This window comes from Podarcis erhardii, assembly GCF_964252035.2.
Source record: "Podarcis erhardii genome assembly, chromosome: 4".
NCBI classification, from domain to species: Eukaryota; Metazoa; Chordata; class Lepidosauria; order Squamata; family Lacertidae; genus Podarcis; species Podarcis erhardii.
This window is the reverse complement of record NC_138508.1, coordinates 85355479-85373511: the sequence shown is the minus strand read 5'-3', so window position 1 is coordinate 85373511 and position 18033 is coordinate 85355479. Positions and strand designations below refer to the sequence as shown.

At 39.2% G+C, this 18033-nt stretch overlaps 1 protein-coding gene across 7 annotated transcripts in view; it reads right to left on the bottom strand.

Annotated features, from left to right (window-relative positions):
• Positions 1–18033, bottom strand: part of NALCN (sodium leak channel, non-selective) — a 198389-nt gene that overhangs the window by 16837 nt on the left and 163519 nt on the right. For all 7 annotated transcript variants that reach the window (XM_081857956.1, XM_081857958.1, XM_081857957.1 and 4 more), the window contains 13 exons: positions 16739–16812; positions 12797–12898; positions 12349–12418; positions 11791–11882; positions 10380–10502; positions 9071–9127; positions 8697–8817; positions 8474–8605; positions 5271–5438; positions 3928–4032; positions 2620–2726; positions 810–930; positions 612–710 (listed from right to left, as the gene is read on the bottom strand). In XM_081857956.1, the coding sequence (XP_081714082.1) occupies positions 612–710; positions 810–930; positions 2620–2726; positions 3928–4032; positions 5271–5438; positions 8474–8605; positions 8697–8817; positions 9071–9127; positions 10380–10502; positions 11791–11882; positions 12349–12418; positions 12797–12898; positions 16739–16812 (1371 nt within the window). The remainder of the gene's footprint in view (positions 1–611; positions 711–809; positions 931–2619; positions 2727–3927; positions 4033–5270; positions 5439–8473; positions 8606–8696; positions 8818–9070; positions 9128–10379; positions 10503–11790; positions 11883–12348; positions 12419–12796; positions 12899–16738; positions 16813–18033) is intronic.

Below are 18033 nucleotides of genomic sequence, written 5' to 3'. Positions count from 1 at the left end.
GTGTACCCAAGAAAAGTCCATTATAGTAGTCTCACCCTAGTGCATTAGAATGCACTATCGTAGTCTAACCCTGGAAGTTACTAACTTCCAGGGCATATCAGTCTATTTCCATTGCATGTCAATTTCACAAGTGTTCCAATTCCATTTTGCCTTGCTTTGTGATTTGTTTTCTTTATTAAAAATCCGTATGAAAATTCATTTTTACATGTGTTTTTAAACAAATATGTATTTAAATGTGTAATTCATTTCAATGCATTTCTAAACATCTTTTATCCCAAAATATATACTGCATTTCTTTTGAGACAAGAACTGTACTGTAACTTTCTGAGAAGTGTGAAAAACGATATTCCACTGTGTACCCAGGAGGTACAAATTAGGTCAGTTCTCTTTAAAACATGGACTGAACGAAATTCTCCTCCACCTTTAGCAAGTGATACGATGACTGTGGCCAGTTAAATCACCCCAGTAATGGGTGCAGTTGGCAGATGAGCCCAAGTTGGTATCGTTTTATACCTGCAATGTTATCTGATAACTGCATGGCAGCACATGGGAGGTGCAAAGACAATATAAAAAAAATTATTTCATGAGAAACAGAAAGCCTGCATTATTACCTTATTTTCATTGAAATTAGCAATGACGACTCCAACAAAAAGAGTTAGCCCAATCATACAGCCAAGGAATACAAAGACATGGATGTAGATGCCATGGATCTGCATAAGTAATTTTTTTTTAAAAAAATATGTTACTCATCTGTATAAATTAAAGGAGCAATTAAAAGGTCTGACAAGTGCTGAGGTATATATACTCACGGGACCCACACGATGAATGATAACATCTCTGACTTCAACCCATCCCTTTAAGGAAAGGACTTCAAATAATGCCAGCATTGCATTCCCAACATTGTCAAAGTTAAAGTTCCGAGGGTTGGCCCTGGTAAAATATCACAGGGAAGGGTAGCAAAAATACATGCAGCCAAGGTCCTTAATTGTACTGAAAGAACTGACAAATATCTTAGTAACACTAGTGAGTAGTTTAGAGCCAAACACACACACACAGTCATGGAGACAATCATATACATTCCTGGGATATGTATTTACATTTCTGATTCACTTATTTCCCTGGATTAAGTAGCTAACAATCAAAGAGGACAGTCAGGAATAAGAGTGACATTTGACCCCTGAACATCTGGAAAAATACTCCGAAGGAGACATAGTCAGCATGTATAGGATCCCAGAAGATATAAGGATGTGGATCTCCAGTGTCATATTTTAACCTCACAGCACACCACTACTAAGTGCATCAATATGTGGTCCATGACCCTGGAATAAAACTGGAGGACACCAATGTATCAGTGCAATAATATTATTTATTAATTGTTGAATGCAATTTAAGTCTATTGATTACAATGCATCCACTTTGAGTATGACTTAGTTGAATATCAGCCTCTGCACTCAAGTCTCCTGTCTGTGCCCTTTTCCTCATGGTAAATACATATTCTTACATTGGCAAAATTGGTTCCTCACATTATTAGTGCTGTTGCTTAAAGTCTTTAAATTGCTTACACTTAGAGACTTGGATTCTGAAAGTATATGATTCTGCAAATACCACAGCATCACTAGCTGCTCCCATCACAGGGCACCGTTTCAATAGAATAGCATAGCACTTTCCCCTAGCCACATACAGCTTTCCATGTTAAAATATTTGCAAAAATGAAACCTGCTTTAGAAACCCTGATTTCTAATATTAATGGAACAGAATGAAAGAAAATCTCCACATACTAGTACTGGAGGCTTCCTTGCAAGCCCCCTCACCAGGATAAATTTAACAATAGCATTTTGGAAAAGAATAGCAAAATGGCTACCTATGCTTACATTTGTAAAATAAGGAACAATTTTTAAGGCAGCACAATGGATGCCCACACTATATGTGGAAATGGCCATTACTTTCCAAGCCCCTTCAGACACAGACTCTACTATTAAGAAGAATCTCCCCTCTTATATCTTACGCCTTCAATTCATTGTGTGGGAATGGGGTCAACAACGGGACAGAAATTCAAGCAGAAGGGTCCAAGTATGATATAATCATCTATAAATTACTCTCTCCTTTCAAAATCAAAGGATCGGGTAACATAACTTACCTTGGCACATCTAACTCTTCTGACATTTAGGGATTTTGTCATAATATGGTACTAAATCTATGTGGCTGCAGCTTAAAATCCTACTCCCGCAATGACAAGGCAGAACTAATATATCTGGCATCTCTATTGCGGTTTTTATAGCCCTTGAAAATTGCATTGTCTGCTTCAAATCTTTTTATATGTGCCTAGGCTACATATACTCAGTTCTATCATTTTCTAAGCGTAGATAAACTGCTTAACAACTTTGCTGCTCTTAAACAACCAGTACCATTATTTCCATTGTTTTTGCCATAATATTACTAAAATTATGTCCACATGCTCTCCTGGTTGTGTGATTTACCACTAAAATCGAAGTGTAGGAAGGAGTACTTGACTTGCACAAGTTAACTATCATGTAGCTGAGTCTTACAGTGTCCACTGCATATCTTAGATTACTAACTGAATCTTCAGAATAAATGCACAGGCCATAATATACTACTTACCAGACCCGAGGCACCCAAAATCCAGGCTTCTTTTCGCCAGGTCTTAATTTTAGATTTAGATTTTTGGAAACACTTACATTTATTCGGAATATGCCATGGCAGTCTTCCTATAATAAACATAAAATAATGCTCATAAAAATCTGCAAACAAACCAAAAAATATCCCGTATGACAAACACCAGGAAATTATGTCATAAAGTGAGCATAAGTATTGCTTTTGATTTAACTCAAGGAGTCAAATCTCTCATTAACCAGCATCCCACGCTAGGCCAGCAAAGGGTATTGCTTATGATGAGAGAGAAAGAGAGAGAAACCTGTACATTTTAGCAGAGTTGTACTTCCCTGACCGAACATGCATGCACTTTGTTGGCAACATCTGTTCAACAATAGCAATTACTTTCTTGATGAGGTAGAGGGAAGGAATCCATACTCCTGCTTTCCCTCTCCACTCACTAACAGCTAAGCATGGGGTTATCTCATGTTTGATTCAGTATGCATTTTAAGCTGACTCTATCAAATTGAAACAATTATGAGAACCTTAAAAATTGCATTATTATCTGAATTTTTTAATGCAGTTCTCCAACCAGTGTTTAAAAAAATGCATATATTAGGGGAAAATGTGCATTAAAATGAATATATTTGTGAAGAATGCATCATATCAGGAAATATACTTGCAAAAAGGTGTATATTTTTCAAAATCACATACAAAAATGTTTTATTAGAAGAAACTTGCACCTGAAAAAGTATGTGTGTATGTGTGTGTGAGACACACACACATACACACACCACAAACTGCTGCACAAATGTGTACAACTGAATTCAACATTGGAAAAATGAGAAAATGAGAGAACCATTCCTACTAACAGCCTTCTTGGCAAAGCTGAGTGCGTCCTCTGCTCACCAACCACAAATGTACACACTGCATTTGCAAGTATATTTCCTGATATATATATATACTGATATACACACACTGCTGTGTGCGAGGGTTTCTAAATTGGGACCACAGAGCTGTTTCACAGTGGCAATACAGGTCTGCCATCTCTCACACATAATGTCTTATGTTGATCTCATGTGATGTATAGTCATGTTATCGGTAAAACTTCTGAGTGAACCATAAATTTCTGACACAATATAAAGCAGCTTCATATATACTTTTCCCTTTTTTGTACATTTTCTGTCATCCTTAAATGTGTCATAAACTTCCCCCACCCTACTCTAGAATGGAACCGCAGAAGCTAGTGGAATTTTGCCCATGTGCAAAGGTAAGAGATGCTCTGTACATGCTGAAGCAAGCAAAACTTGTTCTTACCCTTGCAATAATATGTGGATCGTTGCACTTAGCCAGTTTCCCAGCAAAAAGCTGAACTCCAAAGCTTGCAAAAACAAGCATCAATGTCAGCAAGAGAATGGAAACCTGTAGGAATAAATGAAAAACAGTCCAACTATATTGAAAACGGTCTTATATTCAATGTTTAAATCCTCTGTGGGTATTTTCTCTTAAGCCACCAGTCCGGACAACAGACTGGCACCAGTTGAACCCTGGACTGCATCTTTAAGTCACATAAGGATAGTTTAGAGCAGGGGTAGGCAACCTAAGGCCTGGAGGCCGGATGCGGCCCAATCACCTTCTCAATCCGGGCTGCAGACAGTCCGGGAATCAGTGTGTTTTTACATGAGTAAAATGTGTCCTTTTATTTAAAATGCATCTCTGGGTTATTTGTGGGGCATAGGAATTTGTTCATTTCCCCCCCCAAAATATAGTCCGGCCCACCACATGGTCTGAGGGACGGTGGACCGGCCCACAGCTGGAAAAGGTTGCTGACCCCTGGTTTAGAGAGATATTGCAGTATGGCATGGGGTTCATGCAAGATTAATGTGCTGCCATCTTTTCCCATGCAGCTGTCATTACTATTTCTTCCATAATAATACACAGGATGCAAACCCTTCATAAAATTGCAGGAAGAGAATTTTCTTGCCTTCAATACTGATGTGTCCTGAGGAAGGTGGCAGCAAGGTACTTCCTCCTATTCCTCATTCTTTTCCTTCACATATGTATTTTCACATCCTTTAACCCCAGTGACATGCCTCTTATTGCATTTAAACGCATTCCTCACTCCATTCAGGTAAATTTCATGACCTACATTTCATGCATGCAGGTAAACCTCTTTGCAATCAGAAACACAATCTTAAGAAGAATCCTGCTTCACACACTGATCAGCTACATGTCTTTGGGAAGCCCACAAGCAGGACATTCTTTTAAGTACACTTATGTCGTCACAGCATGATAGAATACAAAGGTTTTTTTGAAAGTGTTATGTACACTGCTTAGAAATGCCAGAGATAAAGTGGTATATAAATAGCTTAAATAAAATAAATAGGCAATTTTGATGCATTCTCCCCAGCCTTTAACCAAAACTTTGGAAGGGCCCAATTACAGTATTTTTTATTCCCCCCCTATTCTACAGAAGAGCTTATAACTAAATAGGTTTGGAGAGAGTTACCCAGTCTAAGAACAGATGGGATTTTAACCTGTTCTTATTAGGAAGTAGTGAAATGCATTGACCATAAATCTATTGAACAGATACTGGTGAATGTAATACATTTGACTTTTAAATCTTTTATCAGAAGATTAGCAAAATAAACAGTTCTCACTAGAAAGATTTCCTTGAAGCCGCTGAATAGTTCTCGGACAACCTTTCTCATCTGGGGCACCAGCTTAAATATCCGAAGTGGCCGGAGACACCGTAGCACCATTAAGAGCTGAGCTCCAGACTTCGCAGGGACGTTTTGCGGCATCCAGCAGAGAAATATCAAGCTTACCTTTTGAAAGATGGAAGACGACATAGCCCAGGTGTTTTAAAAAACAACAACATTTCACATACTCATTTGCTAGCTTGGGCAGCTGAGGTTGAAAGTTAGTCTTAAAACCTTTTAAATAAAGTAAAATATCTCACACAGAACACCAGAATAAAATGCGATCCTAAGTATGCCATGAGTATGCCAAGTCTATAGTCCTACTGTGCTGGGGGCTGCCAAACCAGTGTTTGCACCAGCATAACACAACTGCAGTCTGGTAGGCAAAGCTGGAATCCTAAGATTAACACTACAAACAATAGTCAGCATAGTGATAATGACAGCAAGTCCCACAAATGGAATGTCTTCTCCATAAGATCTGACCTAGCATCAATTTTAATGTGATTTCAGCACCAAGGAAATATCTCAGTATTTGCTAGGACATGTCAGCATTTAAGTAAGTTGCATGATTATAGTCTGTCTGTTCTACATTTTATGATTCTGTTTTATTCGTTTCTTTTTTCAGGTGTGGTTTTTTTGTTATAGTTTATTTCCGTTATTTTATTGTAAGCCACCCATGGAAATTTTACTGAAGGGCAACATAGAAAACTTCAGTTTTTTTAAAAAATCCCTGAATAAAGACAATGATGCTCACCAATGACACCCTCACATTAGGTACCAATTAACAAAGGGACGCGGGTGGTGTTGTGGTCTAAACCACTGAGCCTCTTGGTCTTCTTGATCAGAAGGTTGGTGGTTTGAATCCCCACGACGGGGTAAGCTCCTGTTGCTCTGTCCCAGCTCCTGCCAACCTAGCAGTTCAAAAGCATGCCAGTGCAAGTAGATAAATAGGTACCACTGTGGCGGAAAGGCAAACGGCGTTTCCATGCGCTCTGGCACTTGTCATGGTGTTCCGTTGCGCCAGAAGCAGTTTAGTCATGCTGGTCACCTGACCTGGAAAGCTGACTGTGGACAAACACCAGTTCCCTTGGCCTGAAAAGCAAGATGAGAGCCACACCCTATAGTCACCTTTGACTGGACTTAACCATCCAGGGGTCCTTTACTTTACCTTTACCTACCAACTAACACATGGCCATGATAGAAATGCCATCATGTTACACCAGCATGTGTTCAACACACCAGCATAACAGTGTGCCCAGATGGCAAAAGGCGATTGAGCAGTAATCCTATCACACTGAAGTAAAGGTGCAAGAAAGTCTAAATGCCTATTTGTGTACATTTCCTGACTGGTTAGCCATCTTTACTGCCAGCTTGGGCCTCAACCATATCCCAAATAATGGCCAAAGCCTGCAAACAAAGAAGGGAAGGGGCATTATTCCTCTCTTCTGCTGTAATTATTATCTGGATTTGTTGACCTAGCTTTTGTGAAAAACCTTTCTTGTGAGTAATAACATTTCATCAACACTTTGCATAATAAAATGATATTTTGAGGGGTTGGAAGACATGTAAAGGTAAAGGTAAAGGGACCCCTGACTGTTAGGTCCAGTCACGGATGACTCTGGGGTTGTGGCGCTCATCTCGTACGGAGTTTCAAAAAGACTTTAATCTCGTTTTCTTGCAAGTGTGACCCATTGAGGTCAACAGAATTTAGTTCCAAGATGTTCAAGAATTGGATATGTGTGTAGTTTTCTTAAAATTATTATTTCATTTGGGATACATTGCTGTTACTTTCTGCACTCCCAAATAATGGTGCAATGCGGAACAATACATGCTGAACTGAACTTTTCTAAATGTTAGAATTATTTAGAAATGGAGATTGAATGCAGTTTTTCTTCTTCTTCAAACAAAGTAGAAGAGGCGGAGAAGGATTTCTGAGAAAAGACCTCATTTTCTGACTGCAGACACGCAAGGCTTGAATACAAATTGATTGTGACAAATTATATTCATTATATCCGTGACACAGTCTAATATCTACAAGATTTAATCAAGCTCACAATGTTTTCACTTAGAAGTCTTGTTCAGATATAGTGCTATGATTTTTTTTAAAAAAACTGTCTTTTTTGATAATATGAACATTAAGTATTTATCTAATGCCATCTATACATAGTTCAATATTAAATATTTCTTTTATAAAAGAAATTATCATACTTTTCCGTCTATAAGACACCCCCGTGTATAAGACGCTCCCTATTTCGGGGGACTGAAATTTCAGAAAATGGGGGGAGATGGCAAAAAGGCGAAAATTGCTTGCCCCCCCCCACATCGCTAGATCCGCCTCCTGTCTGTCCCCTTGCCTCCAGAAGCTGCCAATTGCCCACCCAACTTATGCGGTGTCGGCCAATCAACACCACCCATTGACGCAGCAACCAATAATACGCACAATAGCCGCTGACAGCCGTGGCAGCAACCAATCAAACATCCCTAGGCACTACCCATGTATGAGACAACCTCCACTTTTTAGCATGATTTTAAAGGAAAATAACCTAGTCTTATACATGCAAAAAGTACGGTACTAAGTGACAAGGACTATGTTGCCATGAGGTAAGATAGATATGTATTCTAAAAGCTATTCTCAAAAGTACATCTTCCCCCATATCATGTACTCATGTGCTGGGATCTGCTTTGGAGGCTCTTCTTCATAATGCCCCTGCCAGCTGAGAAATATGAATGGCAACAAGGGAGATGAATTTCTCTGAGGCGACGTCCTATTTATGGAACTCAGTCCTCTGGGAGGCTTGTCTGGCACCTACATTATCCTTTCAAGCCAAATGCATAAAGCTGAATGCACACAAGTTAAATGTGCATAAGTTGTGAGTCTATTATACTAACAGTGCAACTGAATCATACATTTGCATATGCATTTCTTAAACACTTCCAGGTAAACAGGTATTTATGTACCTATGTACAACTGAAAGTACTTTGGAGTTTAGATGTAAACTGCAGACAAACAATATATACAAATTGTTTTTAATTTCTAGTGTGTATTCTCATTCTTATTAGATGAAATTATTTCCCCATAGTTTGCTGGTTTTTGATTTAATCATGACTAGCACAGAATATCAGGCACGCTGGTGAAAAATGCCCGAAGAGCAAATACTTACAAGATATATAAATATATCCATGACACCCCCAAAGTCTCTTATGACTGCCGTTGGAGTAAAAAACAAGCCATCAGCCATAATCTTCAAATTAAGTTCAATGCTCATGAATATTACAAAAACATATTCAGCGATCTGAGAAGCAAAGGGAAAACCAAATATTAATTACCCCTGAACTTGAAAACAATGGGTTCTTTTGTACAACAAATTACTTCCATATAATTACCTGAAGTGTTGGTGCATGCATCACTCTTCGAAAAGGAGATTCGAACATCATTGAAATGCAAGAGCATATAGTGACAATGATCATTACCCAGTCCAGATACGTAACCAATCCCAGCAAATCACTGCAGAATAAAATGAAGCATTCAGAAGGAGTTTCCAATATTAATGGCAAGTATCTATTCAACATATGGCATGGATGAGAAAGGTAAATGAAGAACAACTACTACAATTTTAACATTTTACAAAATCATTACAGTGACATATTAACAAACAGATATTTTCTAGAAAAAAAATAAGTTTAGAAATCATGCACACAGATATAGCAAATGTAACTGGACAAGTAGTAACATTTGTTTTTGTTTTTGCTATGCTTACTAAAGTTGATGATATTTGGTATTTTTCACTGCTCCAGTAACAGGGTCTGTTTTAGAGCTGTAACAGAGGAAAGATGTCTTCAGAATTTGCAGTTCAAGCTCTAAGAAGCCATGTAATTATGACACACATACGTCAGAAAACAGATTCCTGGAATTGTGTTTGAATTTAAAGCTTACTTAAGGTCATTTTGAATCATATTAGTACTTAAGTTATTTCATCTATGGCATGCCAGGACTAAGAAAAAGTTATTAGAAGTTCTTAATTCAATTACAGAAAGCTAACAGAAATCAGTATTAGTTTAGATCTTGGTTTAGTTTTGAGAGAAGATGACAAAGGGATTGATGGATGTGATAGAAGTTTAAAAAATTAAGAATGAAGGGATTCCCCCCTCCCCCGTAACAGGGTCATCACGCAATGAAGCTAATTGATAGTGGGTCCTTGTCTGATAAAAAGAATTACCTCTTTAAAAATGGCTGCATTCACACATATTAGCCACAGCTTATTGTGCACATGCCAGTCAAACCTGTTTTGTTTCTCCCTGTTAGAGCTGAAGAGAAATAAACCATGATCTCTGGCTTAGCATTTCACCCAAGCTAGGAATAGGCGCTTCAAGTCAAACAAACTGCACAATAAGTCAAACATGGTTTGTTTCCTTCACGTGCTAACAAGGTAGCACAAAGTACCCCAGGCAGAGAGATAACTATGGTTTACTGTGACATGCAAACTGAACCAATATGGAACACATATGGAACTGTTTTATCGCAGCCATGGCAATAGCCACTTTCTTAGTTGGATTTAAAAAATCATTAGACTCATTCATGGAGGGTAGGCCTATTGATGGCTATTGGCTGTAATATCTAAATGGAACCTATATGCTCAGAAGCAACATGCCTCTGAATATCAGATGCCAGATTGCTGCAAATGAAGTAATTGCTGGGAACTTTAAGAAGTCTAGGCCCAGGTCTAGTGCTATCTTATGTACGCATGCCCCAACAGTACCACGGTGAGCTTCCATGCCCACACCATAGGCTTGCACTAACCATGTGCTGTGGTACCACAGTAAGGGCCTCTATTGCCATGAAATGGCAGTGGAAGAATTTGCAATGGGATGCCGCTGTGCTGTGTGGTGAGTGCTTGCAGGTGTTATAGCATGGTTTTAAAGGTGTCACCACGAGGAAGTGGCTGGAATGAGGATAAACAAATAAAAAGTTACTCAGCCGAACCCTATTACTTGATGTATGAGCTTGTGAAGTAAAACACAGAGCCAAAGCGGAAACACAAAGCTGCCACAAAACACTCAGATACGTACGCGTTGAAGCGAGCTCGCACAACCACTCTGCAGAAATTTCTGAATCTGTGTTCACGGCCAACGATGAACAGAGGCTTGTCAAAATAGGGGTGATTCTCTCGTAACTCTTCTTCCTGGACTTTCCTTTCAAGAATGGGGGGGGGAGGGGACTTGTAAGATATTCAATCACAGGCAAAGTTCCCAGCAGGATATTCAATCACAGGCAAAGTTCCCAGCAGGAAGGCATATAAAGCATATATTTTGTTAGCTTACTCTACTGCACCATTGTGGTGCAGTAGAGAGAGAGTTGACTGTGAGCCTTAGGAACTTTCTGCTCATCTGTGGCAACCACAGGATGGCTTTGGGCAAGTCCCTATCTCTCAGCCCTAACTGGCTGTGATCAGGAAAGTACCGGTATATACTCTCTACAAGTGTGTATCAAAACCGCAGATGGCAAGAATCTTCTTTAAAAAGGACATTCGTCCCTTTTTCACACATTAGAGGAATACATCTAATGCCAGCTGTGACTGTTGGGTGCATCATCTAAAAGCATTCTTCTTGTTTCTGAAATACTGCTTTTGGCTCTAAGCAAATCTGTTAATCAACTGGCAGAATAATCCAAATATCCGATCTGTCAAGCAAAAGTCTCAATGGGGTGGATATGTCCTTCCACCCATCCCTGTTCAGCTCTGCCAAATGCCAGCATGGTGGGGGTGGGGGAAGCACCAATGAACAGCGTTAAGTTGTGGGTTGACATAGCAGACGACACAGCGATTTCTCCAAAGCAGCTCTTTATTTTGTAAGCTGGAACAGAACAAAGCTGAGGAGCTCAGTCAGCCTGCTTATATAGAGTTTCAGAACAATGTAACTGTTGCCATTTTCTAAAACTATCCAATCACTGAACGTCACTTTTCGATCCTTCATTTGCATACAAAACTATCTAATCACTGAACGTCACTTTTTGATCCTTCATTTGCATAACTATCTACAGTATCCCCCTGCTGGCCCAGGGTGAGAACTTCAGTACATAACAAACAGCAACCTAATGCACCTGCTTAAAAGGTAGGTGGGCAGATGTTATGGCTGAAATGGGGTGTTTCAAGGGTGGGGCTGGGCCAGCACAAGCGCCAGTGGATCCTTTGCCAAATCTGCTGCCGCTATGACCTGGAAACGAGCCCAAAACTGGCTTCTTCGCCTCACCAGCCTGGGAGCTGGTGTAATGAAGGGGCATTTCACTTCTCCTTCTGCCTTCTGGCCTGGCTGGTGCAAGTGCCCCTGGCTATGTCCCTCTATCAGGCCTCACCACTACCAGCCAGAAGTTAGGATTATGACCTCAACCACTCAGATTATTAATTTATGAAGAAACTGGGGTACAGTCCCAGTAAATATATTCCATTTAAGAAAGTGGTAGAAATTTTAATTCCCTAAATACCTTTTCATTTCTGCCTGTTCCTTCTTTTCTTGGATCATTTTTATCTCGCTGTCTTCTCTCTGTGCATTTCTGTACCTCACTGTATTAGAATGCTAGAAGAAGAAGCATTTAAAAAAAACAAAACAGTTCTGTATTTTACCACACAAGAACAAAGCAAGGCAATGCGGGTAACTGCATGTAGCTTATATTTTATTTTCAAAAACTATGGTACAATGAGAAGAGTTTCTTACTTAGTTTTTGAGAAAATTCACAACTTGATTAGTAATTATGTAGATTCTCCACTATTATACATATTAACCAGAGCTTGTCCAGCCAAAATGAAGCATCTTTACATCCCATTGATTTCAATGGAAGTGGTAGGCATAAACCTCTACCATACATATCAATGGGACTTGCAAGTGCTAGGCTTTATCAGTTCACAAACTAATGCACTAAAAAGGAACACTAATATTACAGTGTTACAAAATCGTTATTGTAGAATTTGTGATTTGTTATGACAATTGTTTTTCTCCAAGATACTTTAAATTCCACTCCATTCTTAATTTTACTTTGACTTACATCTTGCGTTAGAGTTTCAAGTGATTTTCCTCTGCTGATTCGCTGACTGTTGGAGCCATGTCTTAGTGACCTGAAAAAATAACACTCTTTTGGGTGACAGATAACTGAGATCAAGTGCCGATCCTTACGTGATTACTATTATAGTGCATCAAGACAGTGTCCCTTGCAATCAATTTTTCTTTGGTAGCATCAAAAGCTTGTAAATTTTCAGCCTAGTCTAATCTACTATCAGCTACATTTTTCTCTTGATTTTTAAAATGGATGATCTGAATATCACGGAAGCTAACTACATTTGAAATAAAAAGCATTTTCTCCCCTTTGTACGTCACACTGATTTATCATTGTCATTGTTAAAGAAATATGGAGATTAGTTATTTATGGAGCTTGGTTTTCATCTTCATCTGTCTGATATAATCCACATATTGTAAAATGCTACAACGGTATTTACCTGCGTTCTTGACGTATATGATGCTGGACACTAAGAATTGATCTTTCTTTTGCAGGCTGCCCCTCAAAGGATCCACTCAACATGCGCTGGCGTGTACAGGCCCTAGGGAAATGAGCAGCACTATGGTAGGTAAAAATAAAATTGTACGGCAACTAAGCAACTCAGTAGTTTTTTTTTTTAAAGGACATAATTCACAGCCCTGCAGGAGGAGATTGGCAAAAAACCCACAAAACCCTCAAAACATTCCTCTTCCACTCCTTTCTCTTTCTCAGCCATACATGCACAAGCCATTACTCAGAACAAGAAGTCATATAATATAGTTGTCATCTGCCCCTATCCTCCTCACGCCTAGAAGTTTGGCCTGAAAGCTCTTCCTGCTTCAGCCAGGGCTACAGGACCAGAGGGACAGAGAAATGGCTATTAGACAGGAGAACACCAGCCTCCCAGTTTGATAAATGGCTTCATGGAGAGGTTGCCATGGAATCTGGTCTCAGTCCCCTCCTATGTTCATGTCCGGAATTTGTTTTTCTTCATTTTCAATATGGATATTTCAGAGATACCTCATGCTGGAACTCTTTGTCTAATCAACTCCTAAACAGTGTGCTTTCATCAGAGTATTTAATACAGAGCAATTACATGACCTCTTGTTCTCTCCTTGCCTTTCCATCCATCTCTCCTTGTTTCAACTTGCTCACTCCCTGATTCCCCTTCAAACTCTGGTGCTATTGCTTGTTTTACTTCTGAACTCCATACGTATTGTTACAAGTGTTAGCTTTTGTTAAAATACTTAATTTTCAAAGAATTATTTTCTATTAAGGGAACACTTTTAACTGAAGTCCCCCCCCCCTAAATATTTTTGTAAGCAGAAAAGTGGTTTAGTAAGATTGTATTGTTAGAATCACTAGAAGACTAGTAATACAGTGTAGTTTAAGGCAGGAATCCTACCCCTCTGAACTCAGTGGCTCCTATTTCTGAATAGGTGTATATTTGATAAGTCTTTAGCTATCTGCGAGCTGCCACGAGTCCCAGTTGTGGGGAAAAGGTGGTATTTAAATAAATTAAAGAATAAAATAATAATCCTTTTGGCATCCATCTGTTTTGGGAGACAATGGAGAAATGGACCTTTGGGGATGAAGTCAAATTGTTGGAAGGTTGCAGAGCCTGCTGTGGTTGTAGAGACAGATATGGGAAAGACATGTTTAGGAACAGCTGGAGCAGATGAAGGTGTCTTGTTGTGCTCCTGCAGATGTACCATGGTATTTCTTCTCTCTGCGCTCCTCCCAGCGGTCATTCCTCTTCTTGTCACTTGTACAGATGCACAACCTAACTGCCAATCTCCCTGCACTGGATTCCCACACCGTGGGGTTGATGTTGCCAGCCTTTATGTCACTTTTGCAACATCTTTGTAACACAGAGTTGGTCTGCCAATGGGCCTGATGCCTGAAGCCAGCTCCCCTTGGGGATCCTGCCATCTTCCATTCTGTGGACATCACCAAGCCAGGGTAGGTGTCACTGAGATAGGAGTGTGAACGTGCTGGGAATGTGAGAGCTTGGGAGAGCACAACTTTGTTTGAGACTCTGTTTTGTTTTGTCATGTGATGCTCCAAATCTTCCTGACATGTGGAAGGCGTTGCCCATGACTCACTTCCATAAAGCAGTGTGTTCAATACACAAGCCTAGTAGACCTTCATCTTGGCACTAAACGTTAGTATCACATTCTCCCATACCCTTTCAGAGAGGTGACCTATTGCTGTAGCTGCCTTGCCAATACACTGGTCCAGCTCAGCGTCGAAGGAGAAGTTGCTGGTTATGGTGGAACCCAGGTAGACAAAGTCATCTACCACCTCAAGAGTGTGGTCACCAATGGAAAACACAAGAACTACCAACTGTGGAAGAATGGCAGATGAAAATGATGGAATATATGGAGCTGGCTGACCTTACTGGAAGAATCCACGACCAAAAAGAAGAGGAAAACCAAGAAGAGTGGAAGAAATTTAAGGACTATTTGAATAAATACTGTGATATTAAAAATTAGAAATTACTTGAAAGTACCAGAATAGGCCTGGGATTAAATTAAGAGTTAATTAAATAAATAAGATTTAGAACCTAAAGGAAAGTTAAGAAATTTTATTTTAATTGGAATACTGTGTGTTTAAAAAATGATACCAGAAAATTGCTACATTTTAATTACAAGGAAATTCAGATGGGAGGGCTCAGAGGAAGCCCAAAATATGTTTATGAGGTTAGAAGTTTAAATAATTAATTAATTTGTGTTGTTTAGGTGTTTAGGTTGTTTAGGTATTTAGGTACCTTGTTTTTATTTTATTTTTTTGTTTATATTTGTGATCTTGTCTTTTTTATTTTGTTTTTTCTCCGTTTTTCTTTATGTGTTATATCTGTAAGAAACTTAATAAAAATTATTTAAAAAATAAAAGAAAAGAGTGTGGTCACCAATGCTGATGTGTGGAGTGCTGATGATGTCCTGACCCAGGATGTTGGTCTTTGTCAGGCTGGTGGTAAGGCCGAACTCCCCGCAGGTTTGGGCAAAATGGCTGATGAGTCTCTGTAGAGCTTCCGCAGAGTGCATTGTCAAGGCTGCATCAATTGCAAACAACATCTCTCAGATAAGGACCTGCCACACTTTTGTCTTGGTGTGGAGATGTGCCTGTTTGAGCAGACCCCCATCGCTCCTTGAACAGAAGTACACACTGTCTTCAGCTGAAGGCATATGAGAGCAACAGGGAGAAGAATATGCCAAATATAGTTGGGGCAAGAACACAGCCCTGTTTCACACTGCTCTTTATAGAGAAAGTGTTCAAGGATGAGCTATCATACTAGATGGTGCCACACATGTTGTCAAGGAAGGACACAATCATCTTGTGAAGCTTAAGTGGGCATAGAAGCATTGTAGTACATTGTTTTTCATTGTAATGCACTTAACAATGCATTGGATTTCTGAATAACATTCTCTTATCTTTGACACAGTGAAACTATCTGGCTATAAGCTTGTCTGTTAAATATTTTCAAAGATACATTATCCCTTGGCTGTTAACATCCCGGCGAGCAGAAAAGGTCATTCAATTTCGAAGAATATTTATAGGACCAGCTGAGCAGCTGTTTCAAATACCAACAGACTGCCAAAACTGAATATATAATTCCAGCAAGGCAATAATGTTGTTTCCCAAACGTCATTGCAGACAGAACATAGGTGCTTCTATTTTATTTAAAAAATCAGGTAATAACTGAAAACAGAACTTGTGTGTAAGATGTGCAGTTCATGTTGAGCACAGTAAAAATGTTAAGAGGATCGTTGTCTAGAACATACTGTGGCTTCTATGTATAGTGACAAATAAATGAACAGGCACTTTATCTTTTACCTCTCTAATAGCTAGAAACTGTTACAGAATTATGATGATGTTGGTTTTCTTCTGAGCACTATCTTTTTCAGCAGACTTTGAAATTTGTAAGGGAAGGTATTAAAAATCTGGATCATTATCCCAATTTTTGTTCCTGGGCAAGCATGCCCTTTCCCAGAGGGAGTGGAGAGGGACAGTCCCTAGATGGAGAGACGTCTAAGGTCTTGGGTTGTTGTGCTGTGATCTAGTGATTTGGGCATGCCTTCTTCAAGGTCTTTGTGGGTTAGATTTGGAGAAGGGGAAAGGCAGAGCAGGCTCATGAAAGGTGGGGAGGTCACATCATACTCCTAATGACTGCTGGGTGTCCAGAGATTAAATTCATCCAGTTGAATGATTCCAAATCAGATGTCTGGGAGGGGGTTGTAATTGCATCAAAGTTTTTAGGAAATATCAAACTTTTACTTGTTACATGCAGAGAGCCAGAAAAAGAGAGAGAAAAGAATTGGACTAGGAAAACTATTCAAGATGATTCAAATAAATCTGCTACTTGCAAATCAAATTAAGGGAAGCATCAAATCATCATTACCTAAGAATTTTGTTGATTGCAGTCTCCTTTTCCAGAAGGTTTCTTGCTCTAATGCTGAAAACAGATTTGCGGAGCTGTGAAATGAAAGGAAAAGCAGCTTTACCAATTGTGTATCTTGTCATGGGCCAGAATACTGATCTACTGAGCAGTTCATTTTGTGATGTCAAATGTGCACAGGCAAGTCCTGCTTTGGTGAACAAGGTACCTTTACTTATTTGGAATTTGCACCTCCTATGGAGTCCTACCTTATACTGTAATTTTGGACTAACAGTTTTAGGGATACAGTTATGTGAAAAATAAAGGTATATTGTGAATATCTATCACTCCTCACAGATTACCCAGATCATTTTACATTTCAACACTTGCCTTGCAAAAAAGACTCTACCAGCTTCGTATGCATTATCTGAAAACACAGCAGGCTTTTAAATTGAGACTTTGAATGACAAAATGCACCTGGATACATACATGCAAATATTTCTTAAGACTTGCATAAGAAAGTTTCATTCTACTTTAGATCGGAAGTTGCAAGGTCTGTTTCTATTTGGTGATATTAGAGCTCTCCTATTTTAGAAATTTGCAATGCAATAAACCCAATTCTGCGGCCACAGAATCTAACTACTACTACTACTAAAAAAAAAAATGATAATGAAAGAAGATCTGCAAAAAATTACCAGGATCATAAAACTGCTTAAAGCAACACAGATGGTTTTTAGTAAAAAGGAAAGGCAAAAACACATCTGCCATGTGGATGGCAAGCCAACTCATTTGACAACAACCCAGATGTTGCAGATGACAAAGACGTTTTCAGAAAATCTCTGTCTGAAAACATCACAATTGAAAGCTAGAATATAAGGATGAAGAATACAAGCTTACTTTAAAACAATGTGAAAAATGCAAACGCATCTGGAGAACATAGTAGTCCATTCAAATATCACTTGACATATTATGGTTTCTGTCCAGACTTGTGGTGTGCAAAGTTCCACACATGTAATTCTCCACCAGAAGAAGAGGGGTGGCAATGTTTGCAGATCCTTCCTCTCTCTAAAGCTGCTCCAAAGGATTGGGAGAACAGCATAAGATTGGTGTGGGGGACTAGAAAGGGAAGGGTGATATGGTGCTGTGCCCCCAATTTCCCAGTGGGAGCCCTTTTATTTGTATAGTGGCATGTCTGCATCTAGCCACATGCTTATATGCCGTTTCCATCTACCCTTGCAGAGAGACATTTAAAATATAAATAACACTATCAATACCAGTCTGTTGTTTAGTCATTCATGTCAATATGAGACTGCAGTTTG